The sequence below is a fragment of the Callithrix jacchus genome, chromosome 5 (assembly GCF_049354715.1).
Source record: "Callithrix jacchus isolate 240 chromosome 5, calJac240_pri, whole genome shotgun sequence".
NCBI classification, from domain to species: Eukaryota; Metazoa; Chordata; class Mammalia; order Primates; family Cebidae; genus Callithrix; species Callithrix jacchus.
This window is the reverse complement of record NC_133506.1, coordinates 74,845,671-74,856,128: the sequence shown is the minus strand read 5'-3', so window position 1 is coordinate 74,856,128 and position 10,458 is coordinate 74,845,671. Positions and strand designations below refer to the sequence as shown.

The 10,458-nt window shown below is 50.9% G+C and overlaps 1 protein-coding gene across 9 annotated transcripts in view; it reads right to left on the bottom strand.

Moving 5' to 3' along the window:
* Positions 1-3,245: 3,245 nt before the first annotated feature.
* Positions 3,246-10,458, bottom strand: part of ARHGEF15 (Rho guanine nucleotide exchange factor 15) — a 30,022-nt gene continuing 22,809 nt past the window's right edge. For 4 of the 9 annotated variants that reach the window (XM_035299991.3, XM_035299989.3, XM_035299988.3 and 1 more), the window contains 7 exons: positions 7,768-7,842; positions 7,567-7,659; positions 7,319-7,479; positions 7,070-7,222; positions 6,834-6,916; positions 6,618-6,722; positions 3,246-4,628 (listed from right to left, as the gene is read on the bottom strand). In XM_035299991.3, coding sequence (XP_035155882.1) covers positions 4,477-4,628; positions 6,618-6,722; positions 6,834-6,916; positions 7,070-7,222; positions 7,319-7,479; positions 7,567-7,659; positions 7,768-7,842 — 822 coding nt within the window. In that variant the 3' untranslated portion in view covers positions 3,246-4,476. The remainder of the gene's footprint in view (positions 4,629-6,617; positions 6,723-6,833; positions 6,917-7,069; positions 7,223-7,318; positions 7,480-7,566; positions 7,660-7,767; positions 7,843-10,458) is intronic. The other 5 variants (XM_078372993.1, XM_035299993.3, XM_035299992.3 and 2 more) reach the window with 3 other exon arrangements.

Below are 10,458 nucleotides of genomic sequence, written 5' to 3'. Positions count from 1 at the left end.
TGTCTTTGAAAACCTGCTTGTAACAAAGCCCTGATGGAGCTCATACCCAAGGTTACTTGGGTCTGAGTCTTCCTGGCAGTCATCCTCCCTCTGTTTTTGTTTGTTTGTTTGTTTTTTGAGACCATGTCTCGCTCTTGTCACCCAGGCTGGCATGCAATGGCACAACCTTGGCTCACTACAACCTCCATCTCTGGGTTGCAGCGATTCTCCTGCCTCAGCCTCCCAAGTAGCTGGGATTACAGGCAGGTGCCACCACACCCAGCTAATTTTTTGTATTTTTAGTGGAGACCGGGTTTCACCATGTTGGCCAGGCTGGTCTCAAAGTCGTGACCTCAAGTGATCAACCTGCCTCGGCCTTCTAAAGTGCTGGGATTACACATGTGAGCCACCACACCTGGCCCCCTTTGGCTCAAGTAAACTCTTTCAATCATATTTTGGGTCTCAGCCTCTTCCTTTTGCGTTGACAATTGACTCCCAGAATATGGAGGCTTTGGCTATAAGGAGCAGGGCCATGGGTGAAGAGTGCCCACAATGACTCAGAGAGAGGTCCCCAACTGGGGCCCGGCTTTCCCACTGTGTCCCCTCAGGAATCTCCCCCCGGGATGCCTGCACCTTTCCTGAGCCTGTAGAAATGTCAGTTTCCTCCACCTCCCAGCACGATAGACTGTGAGGGAATAGGGTGATGGTGGCTCTAGGACTCCCCAGCTGACTCAGTGAACCTCTCTGTACCACCCACACCAGCACGCCTGGAATGCAGACAGGGCGCCCCTGAGAGGCTTCTCCTATGGAGCCTCCTATGCCGCCTATTAGGAAGTTGCAGGAGGCGACCCAGAAGGACAGGAACAACACAGGAGGGAAGGGACGCTGGACACCCCGAGGATGCCATAGCAGAGATGCCTGAGGGAGAGGGAGGGAGACAATTCAGGATGTGCTGAGTTACCTACTGCTACCCATCCTATAACACCCCCATCAGCCTCCCTCTTCAGTCCTCCCTACCCCATCCCTGTTCCCATCTGCTGTCTATCCACTCTCTCCTTCCTGTGGGCCTCATTCCCCCACATCTGCCCCTTTCCCATATAGCTGTGCTTCTTGCCCTTCAGCCCCCTTGGACAGGCCAGCAGAATGCAGACCCCTCAAAGACAAACACACTCAGGTCACCCCAAAATGGAAAGCGGGCTCTGAGATAACAGAAACCAACCCCCAAAAGTCAGGAAACATGGCAGTCCCCTCTCTTCCTCTATTCTCAGTCTCTTTTGGAACATATGGTTGTATTTTATGCACCTTCATGTCTGCAAAGTAACCCTTACCTGGTCCGCATCTCCCCATTATCCCACCATCAGAACATCTGAATTGGAGCATGGGGCTTCCTTAGTGGCAGGACTCTAGGGGGTGAGGAGCCAGGAGAGAAGTATATGGAGCACATGTCGGCCCCTGGAGGTCTGTCTGAGTAGCCCAGTGTGTCTCCATCTTATGCCAGAGGGAGGGAGACCTTGGTGGGGAGGAGCTCCCCACCACCAGGAAAATTGAAGGGGCATGTGTACCGATTTCCATCCCCACTACCACTACCTTCTGTTCCTGGACTGCCATCCCCTGTGGTCTCCATTCGAATGCTCTTTCCCCAGATCTTCCCATGGCTGCTTCCTTCTAGAAGTCATCTGGGTTCAGTTCAAATGGCATCTCTTCCAGGATCTTCCCTAAATTCACCACTCTCCCCCAAAACACACACACACACACACACCATTCTATGCCATGGTCCTTGCAGTATTTTCTGATTACTGCGTACTGATTATATTGTACTGCTATCTGTTGGCGGGGCGGGGGGGGGATTTGTTTTGTTTTCTTTTTTTGAGACAGTCATACAGGCTGGAGTGCAACGGCACAATCTCAGCTCACTGCAACCTCCTGCAACTTCCTCCTCCCAGGTTCAAGTGATTCTCATGCCTCAGCCTCCCAAGTAGCTGGGACTTACAGCTGTGCACCACCATGCCCAGCTAATTTTTATATTTTTAGTAGGGACAAGGTTTCACCATGTTGGCCAGGCTGGTCTCAAACTCCTGACCTCATGATCTGCCCGCCTCAGCCTCCAAAAGTGCTGGGATGACAGGCATGAGCCACCTTGCCTTATTAATTTGTTGACTTGGTAATTGTCCCTGTCACCTCTCATCCCCAGGATGTAGGCTTTCTAGGGCAAAGACCTTGTCTTTTTCCTATCTGTATCCCCAGATCCTAGAACAATGCCTGGCACATAGAAGCCACTCAATAAATATGTATAACTGAATTAAACACAGAGATGTTTGGCTGGTCAGTAAAGGGTCTTTATTGCTGCCTTTTTTTTTTTTTTTTTTGTTTAAGATAGAGTCTTGTTTTGTCACTCAGGCTGGAGGGCAGAGGTGCGAACATGGCTCATTGCAGCCCCGACCTCCCAGGTTTAAGCTATCCTCTCGTCTCAGCCTCCTAAGTAGCTGGGATTATATGTGTGTGCCACTATGCCTGGGTAATTTTTGTCTTTTTTGTAGAGACAGGATTTTGTTATGCTGCCCAGGCTGGTCTCAAACTCCTGAGCTCAAGTGATCCGCCAGCCTCAGCCTCCCAAAGTGCTGGAATTACAGGTGTGAGCCACTGTGCCGGCCCTGACTGCCTTTTTTTTTTTAAGACGGAGTTTCGTTCTTGTTACCCAGGCTGGAGTACAATGGCGCGATCTCCGCTCACTGCAACCTCCACCTCCTGGGTTCAGGCAATTCTCCTCCCTCTGCCTCCTGAGTAGCTGGGACTACAGGTACATGCCACCACGCCCAGCTAATTTTTTGTATTTTTAGTAGAGACAGGGTTTCACCATGTTGACCAGGATGGTCTCGATCTCTTGACCTCGTGATCCACCCGCCTTGGCCTCCCAAAGTGCTGGGATTACAGGCATGAGCCACCGCGCCCGGCCCCCTGACTGCCTTTTTAATCCTTATTGCTGCATCTTCATCCCCTGCCAAAGCCCCAGGCATTGCCGTGCCTGCAGCTGCCCCCAACCACAGCTGCTGCAAACCCACCACCATTGCCACCACCAACACCAGCACCTGAGGTCCCTCAGGAACCATGAGTGAGCTGACACACTCAGGTCTTGCACATGACCTTCAAGCCCCAGTTCCCAAAAGAATTGACCCCTGCTCTGGACTCCTTTCCCACCAGCCCCATCCTCCTTTTGAAACCATGCTTGGACTCCACTGCTCCTATAAGGACACACTTCTCCAGAGAGCCTCAGTACAAATGCACCACGATTTATTGAGGGATTGCCACATGTCAGGCACCATGCTAGGGGAGTCTCCAACATCATGGGCACGCCAAATGCCAGTGCTCTTCTCCCTCTGAGTCTCCCTGAATCCCTGCGCCTCCTGCAGTCAACATGACATTGTTTGTCCTGGGCAAGTTGCTGTGCCTGAGCTGAAGGGGAGCTGCGGGCCTGGGTCCCCCTGCCAGCCACTGTCTGCCTTGCTGTCTCTGTCCCTCACCTCCTCTGGTATCATTGGAGGCATTTGCTCATCCGGAAGCAGATTCTCTGGATGGGGTTGGACAGCCACACTGCTCTCCCATCTCTCCCCACTGTTTGGCCCAGTGTTTCTATAAGAGGATCAGGACAAAGGCAAGAAAGCCCATGGGGTTCACTGGCTGGCCTGTGATCCACAGCTCCCGTTTCTTTACCTAGATGCGGGATTTAGTGTGGTTCTGAAGCTCAGACTTAGCCTCTTTCTTGGAGCAAGTAACAGGAAAAATGGGAGGTAAAGGAAGAAATGGAGCTCTAGTTATTTGCAGGAGGGAGAGGAGTACAATCACCACATACAAACCATGTTCAGCAGAATGCCTTCCCTGTCGCATATACACACATATCTACACATGCACGTGCACACACACAGATGTTCTGAGACACACACTCTGAATTCTTCTGGAAGAGAAGAACTGGCTTGAGAAGGCACAGGAAGCACCCAGGAATGGAAACTAGTATTTCCCGGACTCAAAAGACAGGACCAGTCATTGCTGCAGAACAAAGCAGGGTGACTACTGGTCTCTTGAGCCCAGATCACTGTTTTCTTTGACCGGTTGGGTTCCTGCTTATTTCTGTTTTCAATTTTATCCTGGGGCTTTATCTCCAATGAGGCCCTTTTTTAACTGCCATGACCTAGATTTGCCTTCCTTGGTCCTGAGCATAGCAGGAATACTCATTGACCATAGGCTCAGCCAGCTCAGTACCCTTGGCTGCTCAGCACTAAGCCTGTGTCTCCATTGGCCACACAATCAAGGCATCCTCATTCATATTGCTGTGGGCTCCGGCGGCCGTTTGCATTGGCTGCCCTATCCTAAAGCTCGATCTCTGTTGGTTGCCACAAGATGTAGTATCTCCACTGACTGTGAATCCAATGGATGAATGGGCTTTGTCCTCTCCTTGCCACACTGGTAGGTGTCTCCCAACCTGTGCCCCCTCTTTAGCCTGCATTAGGGTGGGGGAGTACTGGGGGTGCCTGAAGAAGGCCCAACAGCCTCGAGAAGCCTCTGGTGCTGGCGCAGGTGCCTCCTCCTTTCGTGTTCTCCTGTGACTTCACACACCAGCTGGGCAGGGAAGGCCCCAGGAAGCCCCTTCAGCCAACCTGGGGGAAGAGGGAGAGGGGCTCCAGTGAGGTGGAAGCAAGGAGCAGGTGAAGAGGCAAAAAGGGCCTCGTGGGGTCTCAGGGCTTCGGGGTCATTGTAGGTGTGAGAATTCATGGACAAGCCTGGAGCATCAGTAGAAGGGGCATCGGAAGTGGAGGTGACAGCAGCTTGGGGAGGGTCTGGGCTGCTTCTCAGTAGTGGCTGCCCATGTCACTTGGAGTGAAAGGTGGAGTCCTTGCAGGAAACTGTCAGGTCTTGCATGATCCCATCCCTGCCACCTCTATGACCTCATTTGCTTCTCCCCCTTTGTCTCTCCTCAGGCCACACTGACCCCTTGACAGTTCCTCAATCACACATCAGCTTCAGGGCCTTTGCATGGCTGCTGCCTCCAGCTGGGTCACTCTTCCCCCAGACACTGTGGGCCTAAATTAGCTCCATCAAGCTCCATGTTGCCTTCTCAGTGAGGTCCATCTCGGCCTCCCCATGGAAAATTTCACTGGTAGGTTGGACACAGTGGCTCATGTAGAGACAGGGTTTTGACATGATCCCGTCCCTGCCACCTCTATGACCTCATTTGTAATCCCAGCACTTTGGGAGGCCAAGGCAGACAGATCATGAGGTCAGAGATTGAGACCATCCTGGCTAACATGGTAAAACCCCATCTCTACTAAAACTACCAGAAATAAGCTGGGCATGGTGGCAGCCACCTGTAATCCCAGCTACTTGGGAAATTGAGGCAGAAGAATTGCTTGAACCTGAGAGGCGAGAGTCGCAGTGAGCCAAGATCATACCATTGCATTCCAGACTGGGCAACAGAGCAAGACTCCATTTAAAAAGAAAAAAAGAAAAAAGAAAAAAAGGAAGGAAGGAAGGAAGGAAGGAAGGAAAGGGAAGGGAAGGGAAGGAAAGGAGAGAGGGAGGGAAGAAAAAAGAAAATTTCACTCTGCCCAACCCTGGAACTCCTGATCTTCTTTGCTCTGCTTATTTTTTTTTTCATCCATAGCACTCATTACCTTCATATGTACTTTATAATTTACTTATCTATTTGGCTCATTCTTTATCCTCTGCCTCCTCTGCTAGAACATAGCTCCAGCAGGGAAGGAAGTGTGGTGTGGTGTTTGATTCACAGTCCCTAGAACGGCAAGTGGCACTTCGTAGGTGCTTAATAAATATTTATTGAATTAATAAATGAAACACGGTCAGGCACAGTGGCTCATGCCTGTAATCCCAGAACTTTGGGAGGCCGAAGCAAGAGGATCACTTGAGCCCAGGAGTTCAAGACCAGCCTGAGCAACATAGTAAGACCCGCCCCCTCCATTAAAAAAAAAAAATAGAAATAAAATTTAAAAAAAAAAAAAAAAAAGAAGGGCCAGGCACGGTGGCTCAAGCCTGTAATCCCAGCACTTTGGGAGGCCGAGGCGGGTGGATCACGAGGTCAAGAGATCGAGGCCATCCTGGTCAACATGGTGAAACCCCGCTCCTACTAAAAATACAAAAAATTAGCTGGTGGCGCGTGCCTGTAGTTCCAGCTACTCAGGAGGCTGAGGCAGGAGAATTGCCTGAACCCAGGAGGCAGAGGTTGCAGTGAGCCGAGATCACGCCATTGTACTCCAGCCTGGGTAACAAGAGCGAAACTCCATCTCAAAAAAAAAAGAAAGAAAGAAGGCCAGGTGTGGGTGGCTCACACCTGTAATCTCAGCATTTTGGGAGGCCAAGGCAGACAGATCATCTGAGGTCAAGAGTTCAAGACCAGCCTGACCAACATGGTGAAACCCCATCTCTATGAAAAATACAGATATTAGCCAGGTGTGGTGGCAGCCACCTGTAATCCCAGCTACTTGGGAGGTTGAGGCAGAAGAATTGCTTGAACCCAGGAGGTGGAGGTTGCAATGAGCTGAGATCACACCAATGTACTCCAGCCTGGCCAACAGAATTAGACTCTGTCTCAAATAAATACATTTTAAAAAATAAATGAAAGACTCTCTCGCCTTCAGGGGTCTTGTGCAGGTGCTTGGGGGTAGCCCTGGACTCCAGACTCCGTCCTTCAGTCTTGGCAGGTACAGATGGCTCTGAACACAGTTCCTGGGAACAGTCTGGTTGGGGGTGGGTGACATTAAGTGGGATAGAGGTTCTGTTTAGCTTCTCCCCAATATTCCCCTAAAACTCGCTTCTTCTTCCCTCCTCACTTCTAGGGGGCTACTCACCAGAGTCCTCATAGATGGTGTCCGGGGAGCAGGGAAGGGGGCCTGGGGTTGGGAAGGCTCCTAGCCAGCGCTGCATGTCTGATCTGGTGGGGATATTGGGAAATGTTGCAGTTGGCCCAGGAGATCCTCTGGGGTTGAGGCAGGAGCCACAAAACAGAGAAACTGGGGAAGTTGGGGAAGGTCTGAGAAGTCAGATAATGGTCCCAAGGGTGTTTTCTGAAGGAAACACAACTCACAGGGAAGAAGCTTGGAGTAGCCGGTGGGTGGGGCGGCCCTGGTGGTTGCTGAGAAGGGAGAGGCGGAAGGTAGGGGGTCCAGATGGATCCGGAACCTGCTGGGCCTGGACCAGGGAGCGATGGGCATAGTCCAGAACCTGTAGCCGCTGCCCACTGCCCAGGGATTATGTCGTTCAGAAGGACAGCAGGAGTCCTGCTGGACCCTTCCTGCCCACTTCAGCCTAGGGTCCTTCCTACCCTAGGACTCACCTCTTAGGCTGAGTGATGAGCAGCAGGTCGCTAAAGAGCAGCAGGCAAAGAGGGGTGAAGCGGGGGCGCGAGGCAAAGAGCACGCCCCCCCTCCGGCACCCTAACTCCGTCAGCTCTCCCTGGAACTCCAGGCGCCGTGACCAGGAGACCAGGGGCAGGGCCTGCGAAGAAGCAGAAGGTTCTAGAGCAGGTTCTAGCTTCGAAGCACTGTGGGGCAGGACAAATATGGAGCCTGGGCAGGGATGTACCTTGACTTTGTGGAAGCGCAGCCTTTGGGTGAGCCGGATCAGCTCTTCAGTCTGCTTCATGCGCCCCACCTCAGCGCTGCAACGCTCGATGATCTGGGTAAGGGGAGCCTCATCACCCATCCCAGCAGTCAGCCCCCACTCCCTGCCATTTCTCTCTCCCACCTTGTCACCTCCCCTAGCTTCAGCTTCCCTCCTGCCCACCTTGCTGACAGCACCCAGGGCCCTCTGGGCATTCTCCTGGCGGCTGGACCCCTCTTCCGTCTGGCGCAGGATATTCTGGGAACAAAGAGGAAAGGTGACTGGGCACCCTGATCTGTCGCCCTGGGATTCAGAGGGGCCACAGCTCAGAGGACCCTGCCTGCTTTGGCTAGCTTCAGCAAGGCTGACAGACCTCATCACTCACCATCTGCAGAACCCTGAGCAAGTCCTGTTACCGCTCTGAGCCTCAGCTTCCTCATCTGTAAAATGGGGCTAATAACCACCTGCTAGGTATATATCAATAGCATTGTTTTGAGGATTCAAGAAGGTAATATATGTAAAGTGCTTAGCATAGTTCTTGACACATATTAAATGTTGAAAAGAAGGTTGCTCTTATTTTATTTTTTTAATTTTTTTTTTTTTTTTTTTTTTGAGACAGAGTTTCGTTCTTGTTACCCAGGCTGGAGTGCAATGGCGCGATCTCGGCTCGCCGCAACCTCCGCCTCCTGGGTTCAGACAATTCTCCTGCCTCAGCCGCCTGAGTAGCTGGGATTACATGCCACCATGCCCAGCTAATTTTTTGTATTTTTAGTAGAGACGGGGTTTCACGATGTTGACCAGGATGGTCTCAATCTCTTGACCTCATGATCCACCTGCCTCAGCCTCCCAAAGTGCTGGGATTACAGGCGTGAGCCACCACTCCCGGCCTAAATTATTTTTTAAGAAACAGGGTCTTGCTTTGTTGCCCAGGCTGGAGTGCAGTGGCTATTCACAGGCACGATCCCACTACTGATTAGTACAGGAGTTTTGACCTGCTCTGGGCCACTTCACCCCTCCTTAGGCAACCTGGTGGTCCTTCACTCCCAGGAGGTCACCATATTGTTGCCAAACTTAGTGAGGACACCCGATTGGCATAGCGCTCTACAGCCAGAACTCCTGGCTCAAGCAATCCTCCCACCTCAGCCTCCCAAGTAGCTGGGACTACAGGCATGCGCAACCACGCCCAGCTAATTTTTGTATTTTTAGTAGAGATGGGGTTTAACTATGTTAGCCGGGATGGTCTTGATCTCCTGACCTTATGATCCGCCCGCCTTGGCCTCCCAAAGTGCTGGGATTACAGACATGAGCCACTGAGCCTGGATCCATCAATTGATTCTATATGACCTGTGGCAAGTTATGTAACCTATGCCTTAGCTTTCTCATCTCTAAAGTAGGACAAATAATAGTTCCTACCCTCACACAGTTGTGAGTAAGTTTACACAGGTGTATGGCACTTAGAACCATTCCTAGAAAGCTCAATAGCTGTTGAGCTCTTATGATTAGTATCATTATTATTATTATTGTGCTGTCTACAGTGGAAATAGATAAAGCTGAATAAGATCATAAAGACACTGATAATCTAGTTGGGAATTTTCCACATAAAAATCCCCCCATTCACTGGGCTCAGTGGCTCAAGCCTGTAATCCTAGAGATTTCAGAATCTGAGATAGGAGGATCACTTGAGGCCAGAAGTTCAAGGCCAGCCTAGCCAACAGAGTGAGACCCTGTCTCTATAAAAATAAAAATTAATAAATAGTCGGGCATGGTGGCATTGTAGTCCCAGCTACTTTTGAGGCTGAGGTATGAGGATCCCTTGAGCCCAGGAATTTAAGGCTGCAGTGAGCCGTGATTGTGCCACTGCTCTAAAGATCCCCATATTGGGTAACCTGGTTAGAAAGGAGTCTCTATTTTGCAATAGAAGAGAGTATCTCAGGCTAGGCACAGTGGCTCATGCCTGTAATCCCAAGCACTTTGGGAGGCAGCGTCAGGTGGATCACCTGAGGTCAGGAGTTCGAGACCAGCCTGACCAACATGGTGAAACCTCGTCTCTACTAAAAATACAAAATTAGCAAGTGTGGTGGCACATGATTGTAATTCCAGCTACTGGGGAGGCTGAGGTAGGAGAATCACTTGAACCCTGGAGGTGGAGGTTGCGATGAGCCGAGATCTCGCCATTGCACTCCAGCCTGGGCGACACTCCATCTCAAAAAAAGAAAAGTGTCATCGGGCGCAGTGGCTCATGCCTGTAATCCCAGCACTTTGAGAGGCTGAGGTGGGTAGATCACCTGAAGTCAGGAGTTTGAGACCAGCCTGATCAATATGGTGAAACCCCATCTTTTAAAAAAAGAAAGAAAGAAGAGTTTTTCTTCCCCATTATCACCCCACTAAGGAGCCTTTTTAAGATAATTATCCCTAAACATCCCCCTTACCATGAACCATGAAAGTTTAATTCTACAGATCTACTGTAACTCTGTTTATGCACTAAAGCTTAATGGAGTACCACTGCTGGAATAACTAATATTATTTTCATATCCAAAGAACCAATTTTTGCCCCCTTGGGGGTGATATCACCCCAGCTGGGAAGGCATGTGGGTAGAAAAATAAAGCCAGAGACAACCTCAAAAACCACTCACACACTCCCCCTGAGACCCAGAGAGCAGAAGGGACTTGCCCAAGGTCACTCAGTGAATCAGTGGCAGAGCTAAGTGTGGAACTCATGTCTCCAGCCAGAGGCCCTTTCCCTGCGCCTGGACCTGGAGGCAGTCCAGGTAGAGGAAAGAGCCCTCACAGCCCCTAAGGTAGGGTTTGGTGGGTCCTAGGCTGGGAGACCCAGATTACGAGGGTCTGGAGAATCTTCCAGATTCTGGGGGATTT